Source organism: Pseudopipra pipra, chromosome 14, assembly GCF_036250125.1.
Source record: "Pseudopipra pipra isolate bDixPip1 chromosome 14, bDixPip1.hap1, whole genome shotgun sequence".
NCBI classification, from domain to species: Eukaryota; Metazoa; Chordata; class Aves; order Passeriformes; family Pipridae; genus Pseudopipra; species Pseudopipra pipra.
In genome coordinates, this window is record NC_087562.1 from 1,582,914 (window position 1) to 1,609,745 (window position 26,832).

The 26,832-nt window shown below is 46.7% G+C and overlaps 1 protein-coding gene across 3 annotated transcripts; it reads left to right on the top strand.

Moving 5' to 3' along the window:
- The first annotated feature begins 59 nt into the window (after window positions 1-59).
- On the top strand, window positions 60-26,478 carry PDPR (pyruvate dehydrogenase phosphatase regulatory subunit). Of its 3 annotated transcripts, none has more exons than XM_064670680.1 (18): window positions 60-483; window positions 870-1,169; window positions 3,395-3,528; window positions 4,427-4,508; window positions 4,598-4,761; window positions 5,751-5,872; window positions 6,757-6,874; window positions 8,177-8,326; window positions 10,730-10,922; window positions 12,596-12,720; window positions 14,356-14,511; window positions 14,605-14,738; window positions 15,121-15,269; window positions 16,592-16,704; window positions 17,049-17,143; window positions 17,706-17,795; window positions 18,054-18,236; window positions 19,149-26,478. In XM_064670680.1, exons 2-18 carry the CDS (start codon window positions 943-945, stop codon window positions 19,551-19,553), a joined length of 2,640 nt encoding a protein of 879 aa, XP_064526750.1. In that variant the 5' UTR covers window positions 60-483; window positions 870-942; the 3' UTR covers window positions 19,554-26,478. The 3 variants fall into 3 exon arrangements, with proteins under 3 accessions (XP_064526750.1, XP_064526751.1, XP_064526752.1); XM_064670681.1 differs by having other exon boundaries at window positions 873-1,169; XM_064670682.1 differs by lacking the exons at window positions 60-483; window positions 870-1,169; window positions 3,395-3,528; ... (2 more) ...; window positions 5,751-5,872; window positions 6,757-6,874 and adding an exon at window positions 7,146-7,316.
- Window positions 26,479-26,832: the final 354 nt, after the last annotated feature.

Below are 26,832 nucleotides of genomic sequence, written 5' to 3' on the forward strand. Positions count from 1 at the left end.
GCCGGGCGAGGCCACGCCCTCTGAGTGGGCGGGGGCGGGTGACGCACGCGCAGGGGCGGCTGTCGCGCGGCGGCCGCGGCCGTAAAGCGCGGAAGGTCAGCCCGGCCTCCCCTGCCCCAGGTGAGGCGGCGCGGCCCCGCCGACCCCCGGCCCCGCCGACCCCCGGCCCGGCCCCGCTCCCCTGCCCCCCCCCCATCACCTCCCCGGACCCTCCTCCTTCCCCTCCCGGCCGCCCCGCAGCGCGGGGTCGGGGGCGAGCAGGCCGAGGTGACGGCTCCCCGCCCCGCGGCTCCCTGACGCCCCGCCGCCCTCACACCCCGCCCCTCGGGCTCCCGCAGGCTGCGGGCGAGGGAACCCCCAGCCCACCCCGGTGCTGCCGCAGCCGGGCCCTGGAGAACGGCTTGTGGCAAAGCTGTTCCTGGAGAGGCCTCCGCGGTGCCCTGTGCCAGTGACTCTGGTCACAGACTTCGTTTCTTTCCGCAGGTAAAGGCCTGGCAGCGTTAATAATCAGACTTGTTTCCGCCCTGTTAACCTCAGCCTTTGTGAAGCGTTCCAGAGCATGGGCTGTGCCTGCTGGCTGTGTTGGCTCCGCCTGTGGCGTGAGAGCTTTTCCAGCTTCCCTCTGGTTCTCTGCTCGTTGTCAAGTTGCCCTGTGTCAAAACCAAAGGTGTAACGCTCTGTTCTCGTTTTACGATTGAGTTTGTCTTACCAGCGAGGCTGCTGTTTCAGGACTGAATAACTGCTCTGTTGTCTGTTTGCTCATCTCCTTTCCTATGTTTTGTACCTGACACACCACGTGATGTTTCCCACTGCCAGCCTTGTGTGTAATAAGATAAACGGTAACGTGATTCTCATCTTTTCCTTCCTAGAAGGAGTGGTGCTGGGGTAGCATCTGAGCACATCTAGGTGGTGCTTTAAGGAAGCTGCCGGAGCGCTGCCGGGATGTTTCTCCGAGTGCTGTCCGATATCCAGTGGCGGGCAGCCAACCCGAAATGGAGGAGGATGACCAGCTCCCGGAGAAGCACCTCAACCACAGCAGAACCTCACCCGGTTTCCCTGCCAGCACAGGCACAGGTTGTCATCTGTGGTGGTGGAATCACCGGCACCTCCGTGGCATATCACCTTTCCAAGATGGGTTGGAAGGATATAGTCTTACTTGAGCAGGGCAGGTAAGGATTTCTGGTGACGAAACCAGTGGAACAGGACTTCCATGCGGGTCAGCGTCTGTTGGAATGTGTTATTTCCACCTCTTCACCTGCACTGAGGTGAAGAGCTGGAAATAGCCTTTCACCTGGATGAAATAAAGACATACTGAACATTAATAATGACACTTGCTGCTTCTTCCCAAGCACAGGTGAAAGGTATCTCTTGTGTGGTTGTGGTGGGGTAGCCATGCCATTTCCCTCAGCAAGGCAGGGAGAAAGTAAGCTGAGAAAGTTTGTGGATCAAGATAAAGGCATGGAGATTGTACTGCCATGGGCAAAAAAGACTTGCCCTAGGGAGAATTAATTTAAAATAAGGAATTACTTTATTTCATGCCAGTTAAGGTAGATTCAGGTAGTGAGAAACAAAACCCAAACATTAAAACACTGCCTTTTCTTTCCCATGCTTGTTTTTCACTCCTGCACTCCAGGGTCTTCTGCCTCCCCACAGTGCCCCAGGAAACAGGGGGTGAACAGTGGGGTGGGATCAGTGCAGGACTCCAGCGTGGGTCCTCCACGGGCTGCAGTTTCCATCAGGAGAGCTCTGCCCTGGCGTGGGTTTTCCCTGGGTCACAGTTCCTTTGGGGGATGTCTGTCTGCTCTGGTGCAGTTGCAGGTAATCCTGTCAAACACAGTGCAGCCAGCAAGGATGGACCATTCCAGGAGAACTAAAAACCCGTGTAACTCCTCCGGCCCCTGTTGACCTCTGGCAGCAGGATGCTGTGTGTGTCTAAAGCATTACACAGCCAGCAAAGCTCCAGAGATTGGAGGGGGTTCTAAGCAGGCATCACTGAAACATCACCCTGTAAGCTGGTTAAAGGCTGGGATTACCGGGTTCGCTGCAGGGTTTGGTGTCCGCCTGTAAAACAGCCGAGGCTGTTAGGGTTTGGCTGAACACAAGTGCCCTCCGTGAGTTGGATCTGTCTGTGGCTGAGCACGTAGTTCCTGCTGAAACCTGTGCAACCCTTACCTGTTGTTTAGACTTGTGTTTCTGAGGTAGATTCGTGTTGTTTTCATTAAGCAATTTGGGGACCTTGGGTAAGAAACGCTGCTGAGAATTTAGGGTTTGAAGAAGTGTTTATTGCAGCAGCTTCTAACACCCTCAGTAGGTGTCTAGACTAGAGCTTTGCTTCTGGTGCTGCCTTCAGGAGTAATTAGCCATGGTTCCCAGAGTTTGTGTGGCTGGGGAGCAGGTGGCATCAGGTTCTTTGTAGTTGCAAAGAGAAGAAATCGGGTAGTCTCCTCTGAGGCCTTGTGAGCAGTGTCCTGAGTGAAATGAGGTGCTGGGCTTCATTTGTAAGGGAATGTCTTTGCTACCTTGGAGCAGGGTGTGAGAGATCTACAATGAGTATGATGCTGTGCAGGCTCAGTCTGTGCATGCTCGAGGAGAAAGAGGAGCATTGCATTGGCAGAAATGTCTTATGGGAGCACAGCATGGGGGGACTGCTTTGGCTGTTTGGGTTGTGGGTGAGTAGGGGTGTAGCAGACATACCTGACTCAGCTGATTCTGAGGTTGAATTGCTGAGGGAATACAGACACACCAGGCTGAAAGCAGTCATGTCAAGTGGGAAAATGCATGATGGCTTTAGCAGCAGGAAAGATGACTTGGAAGTGTTGTGGAAGAAGGTTGTGAGGGATATGCTCAAATCTAATGATCTTGTCTTCCCCTGTCTATGCTGCAAGGAGTTTCTGTGGCTTTCTGTCTCTACAGCAGCCCGTCACCAAATAGCTCAGTGGTTTAAGGGCAGTTTTAAAAGGGACAAGAGGCGTGTGCCTGTCTGTGGCAGTTGCTGCAGAACGTGAGAGGGACTTGCTCTGACTGCGGTCTGTGAAGACACAAGACTCAAATCCAAGTTAATTTTGATTTTGGGAAAGTCCTGCTTTAGAGCAGGAAAATAAGGCAGGTCGACTTAAGCATAAGGTAACTTTCTTAAAAAACATGTTTCTTTGAAAAATGTCAGTGTTTACGACTAGTTAAAGAGAAATGGTTTTGGAATGCAATGCTGAAGGAGCAAAGCGAGCTGAAGGAAGATCATTCTAGAGGTTGTATCATCCAACTTAGTGTTGCTCTGATGTGTCTGGGGCAGAGTTTACTGTCTGGCTTGTGCTGCCAGCGGAGCTGCTGGAGCAGCCTGGTGAGGGGAGTGTACCTGGCAGCCTGATGAGGCCCTTCTCTGCACCTTCTCCTGCAGGTTGGCTGCTGGTACCACTCGCTTCTGTGCAGGCATTGTGAGCACAGCCAGACCCGTGTCCATAGAGCTGAAGATGGCACACTATTCAAACAAGCTCTACCAGCAGCTGGAACAGGAGACGGGAGTGCCAACAGGTACAGAGTGTCATCACTGAAACACAGTGTTTCAGTGTTTATGTGTTAGGGTTTGGGAGTTCTTGTTCAAAAACAATACACTGGGACTGAAGCAGATGGAAAGGGATGTCACTGATGTAATCAGAGCGGGGAGAAGGGTATCAGATGGACAAACTGGAGGCAGACTACCTGCAAACTGGGACAGTTTGCATGTCTGTAACTTGAGCAAACGCAGGGCAACTTCCTCAAGGACACTAAAAGGTACATTGCAGTGACTGGAGCAAATGGCCTGTTCTGTGCACCAGTTCCCTTCTCAAAAAGAGAAGGTGGTTAGCAGGAGCACTGAAGCACAGGCAAAGCCAAGTCTCTTACTGTAGTCTCACCCTGGAAATAACAAGGAAAGGTTGTGTTGAAATTCTCCCTCTCCCTCCAAAGTGTTTGGACGTGTACTTGATAGGAAGAACTTGAAAGTTGTTTGCTGGGAAGAACTCATGGTATATGTCAGACTCAATAGAGGTTAATAACTGTGCCTGCAAGAACAGTAATCTAATGCAGGTGTTGGAGTCACAAAATCTCTGCTTTTAGTTGTTGAAGTTTTATTCTTCTCAGTGGTTATTAGATCACTTCTTGGCCAGTAACTTCTCTTTCTCACATGTGAAGTTTATTTTTTTTTATAAACACAACTGTATGAAGTAGAAAGAGAACACAAGTAAAAATTAAATTGCTTTTTTGAAAATTGGCTCTCATGCAGTTTTTATTAATAGCTGATAAGTGTTTAAAGTTATTTGAGGATCTGGGATTTCCAGGCTCCCGAGTAGTGGAAGCGACAGGTCTGCAATTATATTAAAGCAGTGGGTGTGAGATGAAAAGGAATTCAAGATCCTGTCAAAATCTGACTTGACTTTGGTCACTGCCCTAGGGTACACGAGGACAGGCTCTCTGTCCCTGGCTCAGACTCAGGACCGGCTGATCTCCCTGAAGCGCATCGCTTCATCGCTGAGGTACGTACGAGCAGCGGGTACAGCCCGGCTTAACAGCCCCGGCTCTCCTGCAGGACCAGTGACCCCGTGTTCCTTGTGTTCTGTGGCAGTGTGATGGGCATCCCCTGTGAAATTATCACCCCAAAGCAAGCGGTGCAGCTCCACCCGCTCATCAACATCCACGACCTCGTGGGGGCCATGTACGTGCCAGAAGATGCGCTCGTGACATCTGCCAATGTGAGTCTGGCTCTGGCAACCGCGGCCTCACGAAATGGTAGGAGTTTTGTTGGTTTTTTTTGTCTGTAGAGTGCCCTCCTGCATGATAGTTACCTTCTTTCCATAAAAGAAAATTATGTTCTGCATCTCTTTTGATATCCTGAGCGCTGAAGTGCCAAACTCGGTTATTTCTGTGGAGTTCAGATTCTTTAAATCTATTTCTTCTCAAAAAAACAGGCCGAATTTTTTTTACATGCTGAATCTTTACAGGTTTGCTGTGACAGACCAAACACCTGTTTGTTTAGTGGTTACATATTTCTCTGACTAAGCACACACTCTTTCCTTCGTAGGACCTAACTCAAAATTACGCTTCCAAATAGTTGATTGCCTGCAGATGAAAAGGTGTGACTGAGCCTTGTGGCATATTTCATTGGGCACATTATGGTTTGGAAATGTAGCAATAAATGCTGTTTGCCCTGCACTTTGGCAAATTTGGTGTGGTCTAAAAGTGGGAGAAAGGTTAGATACAGCAACAGTGATAAAGGTCATTAAGGATGAAAGTCCATCAGATTGGACAAAGCTGCTTAGGAAGATACCTCTCTTAGTTTCTGTTAGTCCAGCTTATTTTTGCATACTGCTTGTTGGTTTATTTCTTTTTTTTCCCCCACAAAATGACTAATTTCCCATAAAAGAACCAATCTTGCCATCTGAAACTACAGACTTTGTTGCATAAAGGAATTGAATGAAAAGAAATCCATAGCTGAGACTTTTTTGTTTCTTCATGTTGCTGACTATGGGGTGTATTTATCACCCTGATTGTTACATGGGAAAAAATACTGTAGCTCTTCACAGTCTCAGCCCTTAAATTATGTACAAATTGTACACGTGACGTTTTACAAATAACAGGGTTTCACTTCAGAATTACTGGGTCAAGAGTAGAAATTTTGTCTTGGAGAGAAAATAAGCATTTAAGTTGAGTTTAAGGGTTTGAAGATAACACATTAGGAGGGAGGCTCGTGGTTACTGATGTTCTGATGTCCTCTCCAGGTGTCCAGATTCACGAAAGGACGAGTGTCAGTCACGTCACAGTGCAGAAGGGTCGTGTGACTGGAGTGGAGACTGACAGGGGGCGGATTCAATGCCAGTACTTTGTCAACTGTGCTGGCCAGGTTAAATTATTTGAATTTTTATTTCTTGGTTCCATTGCTTAAGAATATGTGCACTTCCCTCACTTTTTTTTTTTTTTTTAATGTGCGTGGTGTGGTTTATGTTGTTTATTTGTTTTTGTTTGTTCGTTTCCCTTTGTTATTTTAAGGGCTTGTGCTTTGGTTTGGTTTACTGGAGTAGATCAAAGTCATGTTACTCAGCTGCTCAGCCCAGCAGGGGTGTGAAGGAGGCAGTGCTTGCTGTTTGCTGGGCACCAAAGGCTTGGCATTAACCTGCTGAGCAGCACCTGCAGTTTGTTGGTACAGCTTTGCCCTTGGTCTCTCTCCTGGGAGGTGCACACTTCTGACAGGAAGAGTTTTGCTTTGGCTGTTAGAGAGACAGTTAAGTCTCTCACTACCCTCCTCTCTCTCTCACAATTTTGTTTTCTTTTTCTTCCTTAGTGTCATGTCTTCTCCATGGGAAAATACACCTGCCAATTGTAGTTTCTCAACTAGCAGCTGTCCCTCTTGTTAGTAAGGGATCTTAGTAGAGGCACCTAAATAAATGCTGACTGTTCTGCTTCTAGATGCTGAACCTAGTGCTGACATGGATCAACAGATCTTGTTTGACTTTTGTATTGTAAGCTGGTACTTCTTAGTTTTGAGTCAGGGCTCCACTTTTCTAGTTCTTGTGTTAGAAACAAAAAACCAGTCTTTATCCAAAACAATTCAAATTCTAAGAAAAGAGGAAAAAATTGTGTCTGTTTAAGGTCCAGGGGTGTGAACCAAATCTTACTTGGTCTTTTATGAAAGCAAACTCACAGAGGTGACCTGTGCTTATGTGCTGCATTTTTTACTGGAGGTAGTTTCTTTGTTTTCCATTCTGACCTGCACTTTTTTGGTTTCAGTGGGCCTATGAGTTGGGCCACTCTGGGGAGGTGCCAGTCCATATCCCACTCCATGCCTGCGAGCACTTCTACCTCCTGACACACCCTCTGGCGGAGCCTCTGTCCAGCAGCTTACCCAGTAAGGATTCTCCAGCTCTGCTTCATTTACCCCGTGAATTATACCTGAATTGTACCTGCCTTGCCTAGGTGACAAAAAGGCCAGCCTCGGGCTGTCAGCTCATTTGGGACTGTGAAGTACATTTTTCTGAATTGCTCTGAGTATCCTCTTTCAGTGGTAGAAAGAATATCTTCCTTTATTCTTGGGAAAGCTTATGCTGCAGAAGAGGATTTTCAGAGTTCATCAACTTAACAGGAGAATGGCCTTCTCTCTAGCTTGACTAGTAGTTGTGTCTGAGACTTGGATTGTTTGTGGGCTGGAGAGGGTGCTAGCCTTGGCACTGTGTTTTCCTTGCAGGCTGCTGGCCACAAATGGCCCTTCTGTTCCTTTCCTCCAACTGAACCTAAGGCTTTACAATGGCATTTACATGTCTATGAGCTGTAGGGGCAACCAAACACTTGAGGTAATTGCTCCTCCCCCATGTTCTGGCTTTTGGATCTCTTAAAAAAAAAAAGCCTTTGTGTTTGAAAACTGTGGTTGGGAAGTAGAAACCTTTGCTAGCAAGATTTTCTGCTTCTAGTGAGTATTGTATATACTCTTCAGGGAATTCAGGTTTCTGGCCAAAGTCCAAGTTCTTCGCTTTTAATTGACTAATTAAAAAATAAATATGTATATAGTTGCAACTTTTCTGTACATGGCAAAAATTGATGTGGAACATGTCAGGTGGAGTATCATAAATACTTCAAGTTGACACTACCAGTGGAAGAAGCAATCCAGACCTGACTGCTTATCCTCACCCCATTGCTGCCCACCTTCTTGGTGCTGGTGGCCTTCAGCAAGCTGGATCCATGAGGCATCCCCGTTAAAATTAACTGGTTTTACATAGGAAGAGGGGAAGGGGGAAGGCAGGACATCTCTTGGTGGAAGGTCTGGTCCTGGGTGCAGTTTCAGTGGAACTAAGCCAGTAGAATTAGCTTATCAGTGCCACAAGGGATCTGAATCCCTCTTGTGTCCTCTCTCTCCTGGGATCACTGTCCTGCTGGCTTGGGGCTCCTCAGGTTCAGCTCAGTTCACTGTGCTGCCCCAAAGGTAATGTGCATGGTTATGCACATTATGGTTTAGTGATCTGAACTGGCTCACCCAAGTGTCACGTGAGAACCAGGATGGTGTGAAAGCTGGGGCTGGGGGACTGGCACTGTCCCCTCTCAGGAGGCCACCGGCTTGGCCTGGCGTGTCACCAGCCCCCATTGTTGGTGTTTGTGGGGTGACAGCCTGAGACAGATTCTCTCAATTCCCTTCCCACCTCTTTTCTCTCCTCTGCAGCTGTTGTCGACCCAGATGGCAGGATCTACATACGCAACTGGCAGGGTGGCATCCTCTCAGGGGGCTTTGAGAAGAACCCCAAACCTCTCTTCACGGAGGGACGGAACCAGCTGGAGATTCAGAACCTTCAAGAAGACTGGGATCATTTTGGTACGTTAGGGAAGAAAAGTTCCCACAGCAGTGAAACACGTGGCTTCTGCAGAAGGCAGAGTTTGCAACAGTGCAGGCTGGGAAGGATGAATATTCTCTCAAATTCATTCATCTCTTCATATGTCAGTAATTCACAGAAAACCGCTTTACCAAGGAGTGCAGTACCTGAAAGGAACCTACAGGAGAGCTGGAGAGGGATTTTTGACAAGGGAATAGAGTGCCAGGACAAGGGGGAATGGCTTCCAACTGACAGAGCTGGAAGGGTTAGATTGGACAATGGGAAGAAATTCTTCCCTGTGAGGGTGAGGAGGCCCTGGCACAGGTTGCCCAGAGAAGCTGTGGCTGCCCCATCCCTGGAAGTGTCCAAGGCCAGGTTGGATGGAGGTTGGAATAACCTGGTCTGGTGGAAGGTGTCCCTGCCCATGGCAGGGGGTTTGGAATGAGATGAGCTTTAAGGTCCCTTCCAGCCCAAACCATTCCAGGTCTCTGTGATATCTGTGTAGTGTTTAAAAACACCCACTAACCCTCAGCATGTATTAACTTCCTCTGGGGCAGTGAGGTACTGCATGAACTTCCAGTGCTGCTCCTCCATCTGAGGTGATTTTTGACTGTCAGTGCCACATGCTGCTCCTCTGGTGACGCAGTAGATCAGCACTGCTGACCTGCCACGTGCCCGTGGTATTTTGTTTCTGCAGCTCTCTCCAGCAGTGACTGCCAAGTGCATTTCTACCAGTGACACTTGCTATGTGGACAGCACTTGGTATTATGGCTTCCCACCCTTCATCCCGCCATTGACACTGGTGGTTTGTTGTATTTAACTGTTCTGTCTTCCTCTTCCCATTTTATTTGATTCTATTTTGATATTCTGTATGTACTTTTGCATGGAGGGCTCTTTCTGTAGGAAAAAGCATGGCATGATCTATAAGTCTCCCTTTCCCCCGCTGCCCCTTTAATGCCTGGTAGGTTCATGTGTGGCCTCTCATTTTCACATTTGCCTTATTTTCAGGAATCCAGTTTCCCCTTGAGTCAGAGCTCTTTGCATCCCTTGTGAATGCACGTGCCTCTTTTTGTGACTCCAGGCACGGATGGAATGTCACTGATTCCTTTCTGCAGTGTTAGTGTGTTCTTCCAGCTACTCCGCAGGTTAAATTGATTAATATTACTTTGATTTCTGAGAGACACCATGCTGATACCATAGAAGTTTAAACTCCAGGGAGTGGAGCCAGGATGGGGTGCTGCTTTTGTGCTGGCATATGCTGAGGGTTTTTAGATCTCTAGATGCCTACAGACTTGCTTGAAGATATTACCTTCAGTAATGAGTTGCTTGAGCTCTGCACCCACCTCCTTTTGGTTTTCTAGGTACTGCTGAAAGTAAAAGGTACTGCTTGTTGGCACCCCCAAATTGGCCAAGTTTCAGAAGCAGCTGCACTCTGTGCTTCAGCATTACCCTTTTATCCCTTCAAAAGTGCTGAACAGTTGAGCAGAGTCAGAGCTTACTCAGCCAATATTTGATCCTTTTCTAGGGCTGCAATTCCTGGGTTTTGAGCTCTTGTATTACTACTTTGATCTTTGTCGTTGGAACACCTTTTGATTTTAAAATAGCCTGTACAGTTGCTTAAATTGGGCTGGGTACAAGAACAAGTCTAACACTGATCTCTCTTTTTATCAATAAAAGAAGTGCCTGGCTCTCACTCTGGAATTCTAATGCTTGAGAGAAGGAAGAGAAAGAGCAGGTCAGAAAGACTGTTTCTGATTGTAAGCTGTTAGGCAGTGTGAAATCTGATTATTTTACTGCTTGTGCATAAAGCTGAGGAGTGTTCTTGGTGCTGAATCTTGAGGGCTTTTAGCTGGAGTACTAAGCAGAGGTAACTTTTGGGCAAGACAAGGCAAGTAGATATCTTATCCCTTTACTAACACTCTCAAATGTCAGACTGTGAAGAGCTGCCGAAGGACTTTTCCAGTGTGACTGGGCAATGGAGTGGCAGGGAAATTTTATGAGGACAAATGTGAAGTGACGCAAGTGTGTGGGGATGGTCTGACTTTCACCACGCAACATGATGGGCTTTGGACATATAGATTTGCCTGCTCTCACTCCTCACTCAGTATCTATTTGATGCCTTTGTTGTTCTCCCTAACAAAACTGAACAGTGCTCTTGCACTGTGGAAAACAATACTGGGTTCTTGGTCTGGATCAGTATGGCTGCTTTTATGGCATGATCCATTTTGAGTCGTGTGATCCAGCAGGTAAATGGTTTCTCCTGTGACTGTATCAAAACATGGAAGCAGTTTCCACCTGTCCTCTGACGTACCTCCGGCGTGCTGCCTGGTTTGAAGGTGAAGCAACTGAAATGTGTTTGAGACTGAAGGCCGTGACTTTTTGTCTCTCTCTGGTCTGGGTCCCAGGGCCGCTTCTGAGCGCCCTCCTGCGCAGGATGCCGGGTTTGGAGGCGCTGCAGATCCTGCAGTTGGTGAACTGCCCCGAGTCCTTCACACCAGACATGAGATGCATCATGGGAGAGTCGCCCACCGCGCGGGGCTACTTCGTTCTGGCCGGCATGAACTCAGCTGGGATTTCGTATGGTGGGGGAGCAGGCAAGTAAGTGGTCTATCCCTGGTGTGTGTGTAAGACACTGCTCAGACAATCCTGTAGAGTGTTCGGGTCAGTGTTTGCCACATCGCAGTTGCCGTGTTCTGACTGTTCCAGATCTGTGCTGGACTCTTCCTCCTGTCCTGCACACCTCTCCTCTGGCTCGGTGATCAGCTGGGGATCAAGTAAGCTTCCTTAGAGCTGTGTCAGAGGACGTTTAGGTTAAATATTAGGAAAAGGTTCTTCACCCAGAGAGTGGTCGGGCACTGGAAGGGGCTCCCCAGGGCTTGGTCACAGCACCAGGCCTGACAGATTTCAGGAAGTGTTGGGACCACGGTCTCAGGCACATGGTGTGATTCCTGGGACTGTCCTGTGCAGGGATAGGAGTTGGACTCAATGATCCTTGTGGGTCCCTTTCAACTCAGTGATTCTATGATTCTCTAACTGATCTGATTTTTTTTAAGCTACCGGGAAGAGGTAAAAGCTTAGCAAAGCATGTATTCCCTCATCTTCTGTGCTTCATGATCCCCTTTAATTTATCATTTGATTGAAGTCTTTAGATCATTCAAGTTGACACAGCAGTTAATTCATCTGAAAACAGGGTGAATCTGATGCTGACGAAGCACCATATATGTGATGCTGGTGCTGCCAGTAGTTAAAGACTGTCCCCTACAGTAAGCTCAGGGTGCAATCATTTCCCAGTGAAGTTCGAGTTCCTGTGTTAATGCAGATAGTTGGTCAGGCATGTCAGTGTGCTGCAAAGTTGCTTGGAGAATGATCATTGCTTCCTCTGATTGCCATTGGGTTTTGGTGACCCAGCATCCCTTCTACCACACAGCCTTCTTAATAAGCTGTTCATTTTTCATGGTGGGTGTTACTATTTGCATTTGTCTCCATTATTTCTGTCCTTTGTCTAATAATTTAACTCACCAGGGAAACAACTCATGATTTTTTTTGTGTGATATAAAATACAGAGAATCTTTGCAGTGAGGTCTTCTTAAGAATCAAAATAATTGAGGTTAAAAGCACTATTTGTCTATTTGTTACTACAGCCCCAAAATAAGCAGCTTAGCTTGCTAATGTAACTTTTCCTGATCAGTTCCAGACCCCTTTGTTTTGCTGTTTAGTGGCTGTGAACAGAACCTTCTGCTCTGCTGTCTTCTGAGCTGCCTGTGTCCTTTAGCTCTGGAGCATGCCTTCCTCCTTCACTGCTGGAAGTGTAGTTAAACAGAACTTGGCTGGCACCTCGTGCTGAAATGGATGCTGTCACTTGTGGTTTGTGGCTGAGCCTACACCAGGCACTGAAAAACAACAAAGCAGAAGCCTCCCAGCTCCAACCAAAACTTACTCACACCTCCTTTTGTAGCGGAACCCAAGGACCTGACACAGTGTCAGCCAGGTTACCTGTGCAGGCTCTGGCTTCCTTTACCATCTGTCCTTAATTTCCTGCTGCCCTGTGTGTTTCATCCTAATGGGCAGTTAGTAATTTGGAATTCTGGTGGGTGGGTTTTATAAAGGGAAACCTTCCAGATTCTGCTGGTGTGTAGAATACCACGTTACCTTTCTTCTCTCTCCCTATTGCATGAAGTTCTCATTTCTAAATTGCTTTGCTTCTGACTTCAAAGCTGAACTCTTTCCCTTAAGATGTTGGCTGATATCCCAGTCTTTATTTCTTCCCTCAGGTACCTGGCAGAGTGGATGGTGAATGGGTATCCCTCAGACAATGTCTGGCCTCTGGATTTGAAGCGCTTTGGGACCCTCCAGAGCAGCCGCACTTTCCTCCGTCACCGGGTTATGGAAGTCATGCGTAAGTGAGGTCTCTGCCTTCAGTTCTGGCCAGGCTCTCCAGGATTTTCCCCTTTCCTACACTGTTTCTCCTCTGTCATCCCTCTGAGAACCGTTTTCCTTTTTTCCTGACCTCGTTTGTGGCAAAGCAGCCCCTTCCCAGGAGAAAGGAAAGGATGTGGGTTGCTGGGGTTTTTTGTATTAGCGGTGTTCTATTAACTTTTCTTTATAAAGTGCTGTTGGTACCTTGCTCTGTACTATTTCTGTGCTTTGCCTCTGCTATAGGGAATTTTGTGCATATCTGTGTAGGACTCCAGCCTAGCAAAGCAATGCCAAGGTCTTAACTGGGGATATTACGCTGTCTCAGACATCATTATTCTTTGCACATCGTTGCAGTGTGGAAATACCATCACTTCCAGCTTATGCCTGGTGTGACCTGGTTATCTTGCATCATTCAGGAAGCCTTCGTGGACATATTCTGCTTTCTCCTGTCAAAGTTTGCAATAAATACCTTGCAGAATAGATTACAGATGCCAGTTTTCCTGTCTAAAGCCTTACTTCATCATTTCCTCCTGTTGTTTGCTTGTCTGTCCTGAATAATGTGGATGACTTCTTTTGAAGTTTCAAATGGAAGTACAAAGTGCTCCACAAGTTGCATAACAGGAACAATTACTTGAATACCAAGTCTAAACTAAAAACATCTGTTCAGGTGAAAGCAGAGAAGTTGGGTAGACCTCTTAGCCCTGCTGTATCCAGGGAATAAAATCCTTATGCTTTGACCTTCCTCCCAGAAAAAATCACTTTATACTCTGAGCATTATTCTGGTACTGCTCTCCACTACAAACCTCAGTGCTGATAGCTACAGAATTACTCTAGTTTTTACAGGAAGAGTACTGTATTCAATTTCTGCAGTGTTATGTTTCTATTCTAATCCATTCTTCCCTATACCCACTCTTTCAGGAATACCAATGCCAGATATTGCCAATAAATTCATTAAATTATTACCTATGAGGCAGAAATGATGGAAGTGTTCATTAAGAAATATTGGGCTTATCTTCAGTTTTAAGGAGTTTATGATCTAGGTAGAATCTTAACATTTATAAGGTAGTATTCAAGCATCCTTGAGTTATTACTCCCCACTGGTAGCCAGGGAGGATGCTCAGTGATTATTAGAGTAACTTGTTTTCTAAATAAGAGTATTTTATACTGGCTAAACAGATATAGGAGCCATTTAGAAAAGCTTCAATAATTAGAAAAGGCTGAATTGCCACTATTTAAGGAAAATTAGATGGTCCCTGTAGCTGTGGGCTGCCTACCCCAGCATTAGCTCTGTCAAAATAACTGTCTGATGCAGTGCACTGCCAAGGAAGAATCCTGCATAATTAATGCTAGTCAACATGACTTCATGAAAAATGGAGGTTTTGTTACCTTGCAGTGTTGTCATGGGACTGTAAGTGTCTATAAATGTAAGTGTTCTGTGCAAATATTGTTACTCTGATTTTGAAGAGCTATAAACGGATCAAAACAGCTCTGTTGATTTTTTTCAAAAAGCAGAGAAGGAAGTTCGGAACCGTTTCGAGATATTAGTATTGATAATTTGCAAGAGATTAGATAAAGATAATCACTGCCTAATAAGGGGTGTTTGTGACCCTTCCAGCCCTCATGTGTGACCTGAAGGTTCCCCGCTGGGACTTCCAGACGGGCAGGCAGCTGCGCACGTCCCCGCTGTACGACCGGCTGGACGCGCAGGGGGCCAGGTGGATGGAGAAGCACGGGTTTGAGAGAGTCAAGTATTTTGTCCCGCCTGGAAAAGGTATGAGATCGGATCTTCCTCTGCCCTCTGCTTCCCGGTTGGTCTTAGTTTGTCCAGTACGTGAATTTTTCCTTGGGTTCTTCTCTGTGTCAGATCTGCTGGATTTGGATCACAGCAAAACCTTTTACAAGCCGGACTGGTTTGATATCGTGGGTGCTGAAGTCAAGTGCTGTAAGGAGGCGGTTTGTGTGATTGACATGTCATCTTTTACCAAGTTTGAAATAAGTGTAAGTACCTAGGGAAGTACCACCTTCTAAAGGTGGTCTTTAGTTTATTAGTGCCTGCTTTTGCAAAATTCCCTGTGTCCTGTTGAGGATAGATAGAGGAAGTCACACTGTGTGGCCAAATTCAGGTGGTACCACAGTATTTAGCATAGACTGGTTTTTGTCTGTTGAGGGCCCACTTTACAGAAATACCAGCTTAGTCTGTACACAGAATTTGACCTCGGGCACTGTGCCATCGTGTCCTGTTAGCTCGAGACATCAGTGTCACTATCATTACAAATTGAAATAATTTGAGCCAGAACATTGATGCAATCTTAAGCTGCCCCGGTGGATTTGTCTCGCTCAGACAGCTTGTCTGACTTTCTCTCCCTTTTGATTCATGTAGTCCACAGGAGATGAGGCCCTGGAGAATCTGCAGTATCTCTTCTCGAATGACCTGGATGTGCCAGTTGGGCATGTTGTGCACACAGGCATGCTTAATGAGAAAGGAGGGTATGAGAATGACTGCAGCATAGCCCGGCTCAGCAAACGCAGGTGGGTGTGCAGACAGCGTCTTTAGCCATCACCCCCTGGGTATTTGAAGGACTTCTTAATGAAGATCATAACCTTTTGTCAGCACTGTAGGCTAAAAAGCCTCAGTTCTCCACTTACATTCCTAATTCAGTAACCCACATGAAAGGGAGCTTCTGAATTTACAGACATTGGGGAAAATAAGCCTTTTTCTGGGATTACAGATGAACATAGATTTCCTCAAAATGTTCGATCATCAGATGTTTGATTTCTCAATTGAAATACAAACTGCTTTCAGCAGTCATTGGAGTTTATTAATTTAGGTAGCCATTTAAAGTGCAAGCCAAACAGTCCCTCACTGGCTCCTGACCAACCTCCTTATTGGAATTGCACACTGAAATACTCCTTTTTGGTTACTTCAATTTGCACTGCAGTATGGGTCTCTGATTCTCAGCTCTGTGATCTCTCATCATTCTTCTTGTGTTCTCTGATGAAAATGGACACGATTGCAGGATGTCATCCTTACACTCACCAGTTTGCTCTCTCTTTGGCATTTAATAAAAAAAATTTATCATTTTTAAGAACTTCTTCATGTCCCTGTCCCAGCTGACTGTTGGCTTTATTTCTCTGGATGGTTTTCTATGTGTGTTTTCATTGTATTGATGTAAAAGCATTCTTTGCTGCTCTTTCAATTCGAAACAGCTTTTCTCTCTCTTCCACTTCTGTCTGCATTCATGGATTGTTTAAAAGTATTGTCCTTCTCTGCATGAAACCAGTAGCTTCCCTCCTTGCCTAGTCATTTCTACAGATGTTTCTCTGTCAATGATGTACTTTAACTCACATTTTGTATCAGACACACACACACAAGTAGCTCATTTTCCTGTATCAAGAGGAGTTCTGTTTTTGAAAACTGTTAATAATAACCTCCATTGTGTGTGAAAAGACTTTTGCTGAAGCAAGAAATTGCTGTGTGAACCATGCACTCCTGACTGTCAGAGTAGACAGAATCACTGGTGGTGAAGAGCTGCAAGTTCCTTCTGCAGAATGGTTGTGACTTTTGATACTCTGTCAACTTTCTGTAGAATTCCCTGTGTTCCACATCAAGTCACTTCTTGTCACCAGACCACTGCTAATGCTTGAGGTCTGGGATTTCTTGTCATGACAGATGTGTTGGCATTGATGCAGAGAGTTTAGCTGTGGTTTTCACAAAAACTGTTCACTGTTTTAGTCTCCTGTTGGTATGGAAACTGCTGAATAGCTCCAGTAGTTGATGAGTGAAGAATAAACTGATTCACCTTGTGGCTGTCCATCCATTGTGCTTCTTGGTTTCAATTTGTCTGTTCCAGTTTCTTCATGATCTCCCCCACTGACCAGCAAGTCCATTGCTGGGCCTGGCTGAAGAACCGATTGCCAGATGACAGCAACCTGACCCTGGAGGATGTGACCTGGAAGTACACAGGTAAGAAATCACTGAAAACAGACCCCCTTAGACAGCCCAAAATCACAAATGGCGTCTTGTGCCGCATGCCAGTTAATTGTTTAAAGTGCCTGGAGTGGTGACTTGGTCTCCTTTCCAAACACTTTGATGAAAACAGCAATTCAGAGACTTCCTTCTGGCAACCCATGAGCTGGAAGACAGCTTTGCTTTACTGTGGACTGTCAGGAGGTAGTTCGACTCTCTGCTCTGTTCTTAAATGTATATGTACCTATTAGTTCAATAAACACTAAGACTTCAGAAATTTGGGCATGCATGTTACACACTGGGCAAGACTCCTCCTAATGCCGTTTTCTTCTCCCCTTTAGCTCTCAATCTGATTGGCCCCCGTGCTGTGGATGTCTTGTCAGAGCTGTCCTATGCCCCCATGACTGCAGAACACTTTCCCTCTCTCTTTTGCAAGGTGAGTGACTGTGCTTCCATCCTCCTCACCCTGCTAGGTTTTTCGAAGCGTGCATGGAAGGAGGGGAAGAATTGTATTTTGGATAATTGGAGGGGAACTTAGATTTACATACAGGTTTGCTGCAGTTACTGAGCTAGGTTGGTAAAGAACTCACTAAGCTCACTTCTCTTTGGGTTCTGTTTTCAGTATTCCTCTCGCTGTAGACTTGATGCCATTTAGTATCTCAACATATTTCATATAATCAATTATGAAGCTTTCAGAGGGGCAGCTGGGACCAGTGACTTGGGCATCACTGTCTCCTGTTGTGCTAAAAGGCTGAGCAGGTAGCTGCTATTCAACTGATCTAGTTCCAAGGCTTATTGCCAAATGTCATGAAGTGATTAACGAGTCTGGATAAGGTGACATCATTATTTGAATTTTGAAATTTAAATTCGTTGGGAACATGTGCAGGTGGCGAAGGGGAGAGAGGGCTGGGCTGTGTGGATGTGTTACACATTGTGCTCCTTCTGGGTCTCTGTGCTGTGTTCCAGTTGGGATGATTTCTCCCCCTCTGGTTCTGCAGGAGATGAGCGTGGGCTATGCTAATGGCATCCGTGTGATGAGTATCACTCACACAGGAGAACCTGGATTCGTGCTTTATATCCCCATAGAGGTAAGAGTACACTGCAGCCTGAGCTAATTAAGGCAGTTGCTTGCATAATCAGAAACGTTTTCCAAGTTGACTCAGGGTGATGAGATGTCTGGTTTGCACCATGGGAACGCTGCCTGCGGGCACCAGGGGGAGTGTCCCTGCTTTATGTTGCCTTCCAGTCGGGCAGAGCTCTTGTGCTCTGGCAGCAGGGGACAGTGACGTCCCTGGTGGTGTCAGCTCTCTCCTGGTGTCAGCCTGTGTTTCACCCTTCCATTGCAGTACGCCCTCCATGTGTACAACGAGGTGATGAACATGGGACAGAAGTACGGGATCCGGAATGCCGGGTATTACGCGCTCCGCAGCCTGCGCATTGAGAAGTTCTTTGCCTTCTGGGGCCAGGATCTGGATGCTTTTACCACTCCTATGGAGTGTGGACGTGAGTTCCAGGTCAAGCTGGAAAAGGTACAGCACCTCCTGCACTGGGGTTGGTGGGAGAGCAGGACTAGATTGAAAAGGCTGCCAGTCAGCAGATAGTTGTGTCATTTTTTGGATGGAGCTGTGTGCAGTGCATAGCTATAACATATATTCTTGTACTTCAAAAAGGTGCTAGAAATACCAAAAATATGTCTTCATCCCTCCTGGGCAGCGTTCCCAGTTGGCCTGTGTATGTCTGGTGCTGCTCATGTGTGCTGTGCTCAGTGTTGCAGAGAGTGCTCTGTACCTTACAGATGCTCAGGGTTCTTGTTTCTCCAAGCTGTTTTCCCAATTTGATGAAGCAAAAGCCAGCCCATGCACCAAGTGGCATATAAGGCTAGGCACCAAGAACAGGTGTTTTCTATTTTTACTAAAACAGAGGAGTTCTCTGTTTTTACTAAGATGTAGAACAGCACAGAGTCATATCTTGCTTTTATGGTGGCAGGTGCTGTTGCTGTCATTGGCTTGTTGTCTTCTTTCTTCCATCTTTGAGCCAAAACAAATGGCTGTATCAATTCAAGAAAGGAATGTAGTGACTGGGGATACAAATGTCATTTTAGTTACAGTTTCCCTCTGGTTTATAAAGCACAGTAAACTTCTGGAGCCAGAAAAATGGCAAAAACTAGAATGGTGACACGGTTTTCACTGCAGTGAAAATTAGAATGATATTTTCAAAGGCCCACTTCACAGACATTACTGCGTCCTTTAACATCTGGAACAACAAACATGACAGAAAAGCTTCTGCCTGGGCTGAGCTTCTTGCGTGTGGAAGCAGCCCATGTTGATAGGGCACAGGTTTCAGGTGTAAATTGCCCTTGTGTCAGTGAGCTGCTCTGCTGCAACCCAGCAGCTGCCACAGCTCCTGTCCCTCAGTCAGCCGGCGCCTCCTTTTCCCCGCAGGGCATGGAGTTTGTGGGCCAGGAGGCGCTGCTGGAGCAGAAGCAGAACGGTGTGTACAAGCGCTTCACCATGTTCATCCTGGAGGACCATGACACGGATATGGACCTCTGGCCCTGGTGGGGGGAGCCCATTTTCCGCAACGGCCGCTACGTGGGCAAGACCACCAGCAGTGCCTACAGCTACACCCTGGAGCGCCACGTCTGCCTCGGCTTCGTGCACAACTTCGACGAGAAGACGGGAGAAGAGCTGGTGGTGACGACTGACTTCATCAACCAGGGAGAGTACGAGATCGACATCGCCGGGCAGCGCTTCCAGGCCAAAGCCAAGCTCTACCCCTTCAGCTCCCTCTTCACGCAACGGCGCCGCAAGGACGAGGTGGAACTGAGTGGCTACCAGACAGAGTAGTGCTCCCCAGCCCGCTCCTTGTCCCAAGCTGGAGCTTCTCCATCTTCCAACCCTTTCTCCTCACCTCATCATATATTTCTTTTCCTTTCTTGTCTTGCAACTTTTAAACTTTTTCCAGCGTGTTACATTTTGTATATTTTAAAACCCTAATTCTCAACCTTTCCCGCTCCTGTCTGTCTTCCTCCTTCAACCCTCGCCAGGCTCCCCCCGTGTCCCAGTGGATGATGCACAGTACTGGATGTGCAGGGATGCCTGTGTAGGAGTGAACTGCACCAAAGGCCCCAGCCTTATGGTGATGGGAAGGGTTGGGGTGAACCCCTGAGGACTACACCCTTCCTCTCTGCTCTCCAGCACAAGGCAGGGGACAGCAGGTCGTGCTGCCTGTGGTGCAGATGGACGCTGTGACCTCCCCCTGCTCTCCACAGGGCACGTGCAGAGGGGTCGGGGTGTCGACGCACACAGCAATAGAACGCTCAGCTACCTCACTGGCACGAGACAGAGCGTTGGGTGAGCAGCAGCCAGGGGACAGGTGGTGGTGTTGTCCTGCCTGTCACTGCCCCCCTTTGTGCACCATTTTGGTTTTCCCCTAACCGGGGAATCGAGTAAGTTTAACATCAGAGCGTTGAGGTGACAGTAGCACTGGTAAGTTTGCTGTTGTTGGGATTGGATTTTTTTGCCTGGGGGTCGCTGAAACTAAATGGCCTTCTATAATTATAGTTGAAGATCAACACGTGCATTTCACTTCTATAAAGGAATGTTTGGTTTGTTTTTTTTTTAATTAGCAAAAATACTGATTTTTAACAAGGACATACATTAGTGTTTAATGTTAATAGCAGTGTTGAAATGCTGCTTCTGTTTAAGCTGCACAATATACAGTCCCTTTGGGGATTGTCTTTCACTTTCTTTATGTGACTTGGTCAAACTCTTCTGGCAAGGTTCATGTAAAACCTGTGTTGGTTTGGGGAACTTGAGCAGCAAGAAGGGACAACATCTTGTAGTTTTAGCTGCCTGTGGTTATTTTGAAGTTAAAGACCCAGCATTTGTCTCACCTGTGGTGCAAGAAACACTGGGTTTTCTTCTGCTGGTTAGAACACATCTCAGCAGCTTCTGCTGGACTGGAGAAGTCTTGTGGTTTTCTTCTCAAATCTGTTACACTTCTTTCTTCTCTCTCAGTAGTACCTCATCTGAAGGGGCTGAACAGGGGAGTGAGGGGAGCATGGCAGTGGGATTGAGAATTGCTTTCCTTCAGCACTGCTCTTTGCATCTGACTTCTCCTACAGGTGCTCCAGACAGTGCAGCTGGGATTCACCCCTTCTTGTGTCAAAACGTGCTGGTTCAAACACTGCTGGTAAATGAGGAAGTGGGGGGTTGCTGAGTTGCATTGTGCACATGTACATCTTTTTCTTCTTCACGTTTTGAGCACAATCAAAAGCAAAGACTCTTTTTGTTTACTTGAAAAAGATCTGTTAAACATTTTCCTTGCCTCTGTCGTGGTCTTTCTGCTCCAGCATCTCTTCTGGAGTTCAAACACAACATTGCACTGGCGTCTGCCCTGTCAGCCATGATGAACACTTATCTCTATGATCTATAATATTTTTTGGGCACTTTATTTTCCAGTTAAATGATGAGCATCAATGGTGTAAATACGAGCTCAAAACCTTCCCTGGTTCTTGTTTTAAGTTTGCTTTGTGCTGCTTTAGTTGCTCCAGGTCATGCCTTCAGTTGAGTCTGTGGCTGCCAGTTCAGGGAAGGGTGTAAGGGAATTAAGGATTTGAGCATATGGCTGAACATAGATGTCACTTCTTCGAGCGTGTGTTTCTTTGTCAGAGATGAGTTTCATTGTAGTGTGACCTCTTCCAGGATTTCAAACTGAGTTTTGAATTGACATGCAGAATTTCCCAGTCTCTGAAATGGAGTGGCCACCGTGGGACAGCTTAGTGAGATCTCACAGCCCAGAGAACTCTGCACAGCTGCTGTAGGCGGAGATTCCTCCTGCCTGCCACTTCTTCCAAATTCCCCTGTTATTGTTCCCTGAATTGAAATTTTGCCTGGTGTGTTAGAATTAATTGCTTTAAATGAAAGGTTCATAAAGCATCTAATAGCAGTTTAAACTCTGTAATTACTTCTTGCATATCTTTTCTGCCTGGAGAGATACCGTGATCCCACTGTTCCTGTGCTGGACTTACGTACCAAGGAGGACCTTGGTCTGTTTACACTGATTTTATGAGTTGTTGCTTTGCCTTCCTTATCCAGGGAAATAGGTGCTCAGCCAAAGAAAGAGTTTTGTATGTGAGACTTAGGGTGTGTCTTAGACCAGCCCTTCTGGTTAGGGTTTATTGACTGTTTGTTGTTGCTGGTGAGGCAAGATACTTCTTCAGGAGAAGGCAAAAAATATAGGGCCAAGGTGTGCTGAGGTGCATCATGCTACTCCTGAAGAGAGATTTTAGCTGGAACCATTCAGTTTGTTCTCTGCAGGGTTAGAACTAGTTAAGACCAAACCAAGGAAAGTTAGCAGCATGCTGTCCTCTACCAACCACTCATTCTTGAAGGATCAGCCTTAAGTTGCAGCCAGATTATATTCCTCCTTGTGATTATTTTTCCTTTTCCCTAATTTATAGGTGCCTGTTATTTCCTCAGGCAACTTTTCATACACGGGTGTCTCTTCTCCAGCAGTTCTGACAATAAAATTGTGGTTTATGAGCTACTTTTGTCATTATGTCTGCTAAGGTTTATTTTATGCCTGGAAGCTTTATTTTATGTCTAGATCTATTGACTTTTCCATACCAAAAATAGAGAGGGAATATAGTTTTCTACCATGCTGATAGATATAGCAACACTTTTTGTAATGCTGTGTTTGCCGTTTGAGACTTGGGTGGTTTGGTAATTGTCAGTCTTGCAGCTCATTAACGCCTACTCTGGCCTTCTCTGCTGTGAATTCTGGTTCTTGTTTTGTATCAGAACCTGAGAGCTCTTCGGCTGCTGTTCAGGCTCAGTCGATGTAACTTCTGGTGTAGCTATTTTTAACCTTACAGTGGTAAAGAATAGTTTGTCTTCACCAACTTGAACACCCGTCAAGGGGACAATTGGATCACGTTTTAAAATAGAGATGCTGAGACTGAGGAGGGTCCTGCTAGGGTAGTGTTTTCTTCTAGAGGTATTAAGCAGTGACGTGTAAGACTAATCCCTTATCTGATGATTAAAGCAGAGTGCCTAAAAAAAGAACAACAAAATCTGTCGAAGAGTACCTTTAGTACACCTTCAAATCAGAAAATTAAATAATCTGGTCTTGGAAGTAGCTGTGGCACAGTCTTAGCATCTAAGATGGTAAATAACATGGACTGTAAAGTTCTACATCCTGATTCTCATCCTTAAAATGCCTTCTGCTGAGAAAAGCGGTTTGTTCTCATTCTGCATGGTGAGACTGTGCACCTTGGACTGGGAAACACTAAAACAGCATCCCTCTCTGCTGCAGTGGAAGGGGAAACAGCCTCATTCTGTGCTGAAGCAGCAGCAGGTCTGCCCTCTGCACCTCGTGTGTGTCAGTCACAGGGTTGTTAGCAGTTCTCTGAGATTTGCTGTCCAGAATGGGAACAGCCCTGTAGATTCTGTTCATACTGACATCCTGGGAGGGAAGCTAATGAGTGAATCCATCTAAATGTGCATGCATGGGAAGGGCTGGCTTACCCAAGTGTTGTTTGTAGTTTGGGGAACTTGGAGAAGAGGTACCACTTCCTTCCATTGAATGATTTTTCTGGAGGTATGACATTGTCTTAACCTTGTTGTGTCCTTATGTTCTCGTGTTTTGTTAGTCTTTGAGTACTGCAAGGCTTGAGTAAAACTGGTACTATAAAAGAGAGACTTTATTGTTCATATTTAATGATCTGAGGATAAAACAAATGCAGCCTATTTTGGAATGATGTTTTCTGTTTTAGGAGAATGTGTTACAGTCATTTTCACATCCGTTTTTGCCAGACTTGGTTTCTTCTTGTTTTTCCTGTGCTGCCTCCTGTATCTAGATTTGACAGGCCTTGTTGGACAGTTTCTTATTTTGTGGCAAGGAGGGGATGCTGTGTGAAACAGCCACTGCATCTCCAAGTCCTGGTGTAAGCTTGGATTCCTCCTTTCTACTGTTGCATTTGAGCTGCCACCAATCATTTGCTGTTCCTGCAGCACCTCCAAACCCCAGCCTGTGCTGCTGCAGGATTTCTCATGGACAGGGTTCTTCTCTTCCTTCTACCTAATGCTTTGTCTCGAGAGCCAGGTTGGCTCTAGATCTGCCTCTCTGCATCAGTTTAAGCTCTTCAGCTTTTAGATGGTGCTGATACCAGTATCTGAACTCCCAGGCAGGTTTGTGGTCACTGTATATCCCATCATTTAACCTTCCCTTTCCCTGTGCCAGGGTTTTCCCACTGTCCTTACCACTTCTCTAGTCACATTAGTCCCTTTTGCCCATCAGAGAGCAAGGCATGGCAAAATAAAAACAGGAGAGGGGTGGCAGAGTGGCTGAGCTGAGGTGGGAGAGGCGTGATAGAGGTCTGAGCTGGTGCCCATTACTTAATTCCTTAAGCCCAGCCTTAGAGAGATGATCAGCCTGGATTCCCAGCTCAGGGAGCATCTTCCTCTGCAGCTTTGGTGCTGGACAGATGAGAGCCGTGGCTCTGGGCCAAGTTGGGACAGCATTAGCACTTCTTTCCAAGCACGTTTCCCTCTCTCTCGCTGGGATGAAGGAAACGGTGCCACACAGGTGAGGTGGGAACTGTGAGCACTTGATTGCCCCAAACACTTTGGTCTCTCTCTAGCACATTCTTGCAGCTGTAAAGATACAGCACTGACACTGCTAACCTTGTCCTTCCAGGGCATTTGAATGAACCAGAGTGGTTAAATTTTGGGAAGAAGTCTGTAAAACCAAGGTAGTTTCTGTGTTGGGAGAGGGGGCAGCTGCTTGGAAGGGCAGAAGTTGTTTTTAGTTAAAACACAACACTTGGCTGCTGACAATGTCGAGCAAAATAATCACAACCTTTAGGTTTGTCTTCCCAAATGAGTTTATTATAATACTTAGATTAATTTCTGCCCATTTCAAGATTTTTGTTTGTTTGTTTTAAAGAACCTTTTCCTTAACTGATTGTTTGTATTTTTATTTAAAAAAACCAAAGCTTTCAGTCAGGGAACAGGATCTGGGGGGAAGGAGGGGATTAGGGTCATCAGATGACTTCAAGCTGTCACTAAGAAGTATTGGAAAATTTTCTTTGCACTTTAAACTTTTCCTTAAGCATTATGGCTGTAGCACCATGCATTTAGTGCTTTTAGCCCTCTGCATGAGTAGTCTTTGCATTTGATAGGAAAAAACCCCTTTTAAGTATTTATAAATGCCTTAAAGCTCTGAGCGTGGTGTTTGGGCACTGACTGTACCTGCCATGGTACAATTTGATTTCCTTCCTGGAAAGCTGTGTGTGAGCACCCAGAGCTGCTGTTGAGCAAGCACTGGGGGATGGGGGAAGCTGCTGTTGCAGTGTGAGGCTGGAATTTGTGTTGAGCTGGGAGCCCCTGTGCCTGTTCAGCTGCTGGGCTGACACCTTCCTGTTTGTTTTTCCCTCCGGAGACGGATTTATTCACTTTTTCTTCATGGTGTAATGGGTTTTCTTATTTCTTAAAGAAGCCTGGGCTGGTGCAGAGTACTCTGTGAGTGTCCCATTGCATTAAAGGAAACAAAATTCTCTGCTTGAATGCTTCCCTGCTGTACCATCTGACATTTGCAGGCAGGAGTCGGCAGAAGTGGGAGCAGAGGGGATCTGCCGCTGCCCACAGTGTTTGCTGAGATGGCTCTGAGACTTCTCATCTCCCATTTGTCTCAAAGCTGAGCTGCATGCCCAGTGTCAGGCTGGCTTCTGTGCTGGCAGCAGAGCCAGAGCTGGCACACTGTGCTGATGTGCTGTGTGTGAGATCCCACCTGCTGGGATCGGAATCCCCGCGAGCAGGAGCGGGATGTTATCATCAGGAAGGTGTTCACAGCCATACTTACTGATTTGTCCATGCTGGTAACAGTTGATCTTCCCCCATGAACTCTTGACACCTGCTACAAGCAGAGCAGATACTTGGGAGTCATCAGCCATCCCAGCTAGGACCTGATCCATTCTGTGTGTGTGAGAAGAATCCTGTGCTGTCTGCCTTTTTACTTGCCGCCGCTGAGATTTTTTCCACGCTCAAATTCCATACTCTTCCTGTAGTGGAGCAGATTTCACTTCTTCCAGTGAAACCAGAGGCAGGGTAATGTCCCTGAAGTCTATCATGGGTTCTCTGTCTCTTGGTCAGGCTTGCAGCAGGACGCTCATCCAAACCCCTTCATGCTTTTGTCTCCCAAGAACAGATTTTAAAGGGCTGGGAGGATTTCTGATGAGTGCTGCTACCGAAATTTTAAGAACAACTGAAGTTTGAACCTGTGAAAACACTTTTCTAGTGCCTTACGCCTGTGAATGTTGTGCAATGGATGTAGCTGAGGTGGGACAGAGCAAGGAGCAGCTTTCAGCAGCACGGTTCCCCATCCACTACACCCTCTCCCCTCGCAGGGGCCTGGCAAGCAGATGCCAGCAGGTCGGCTCTGGCAGCTTGGGGAGGCTCTTTCTTTGCAATGTGGGGTCAGAGAAACCTTGTGCCAGGTGCTCTGCCTTTGTGGGGAGCAGTGGTCTCACCTCTGCAGGGTTTGGATTCGAGGGGGTTTAGGAGAGACGAGGCTGCTCTGATTGCCAGACCCCGTGGAGGAGGACGTGGACAGTTGTTCCCAAGCGCACAAGTCAGGGTGAGTTTGCTGCTCCCCACTGAGGCCATGTTGTCATATATGCTGTATTTATATCATGCTTGATTTCATTTCATATTTTGGTTGGCTTAAATGTTGCTAGGTTTGTATATTAATAAAGAGGCATTTTAACTACTCCCGAATTTGAGCATTTGTTATGCAAGAGCCTTGTGTGCTCTTCTGGGGCTCAAGGACATGGGCTCTGTTGGTCCAGGGCCTCTGTTTTTGGGTCTAGGGGGGCTGGGACATGAGTGTGGGGTCTGGGTGAGCAGTGCCATCACCAACCATGGGGGTCTGGCCAGAGGGGTTGTGCCAGGGCTCTGCTGCTGGGCACCCAGGCCAGTGTGGGGCCAGGCTCTGCTCCTGCCCCAGTGGAGGGGATTACCCACAGATGGTGGCTGGGAGAGGAGGGGAGAGCAGAGCACTTGGGCCCCACCATCCCTCCCATTCCCTTTCCCTCCTCTCGTGACCGCGTTTGGGTGCAGGCAA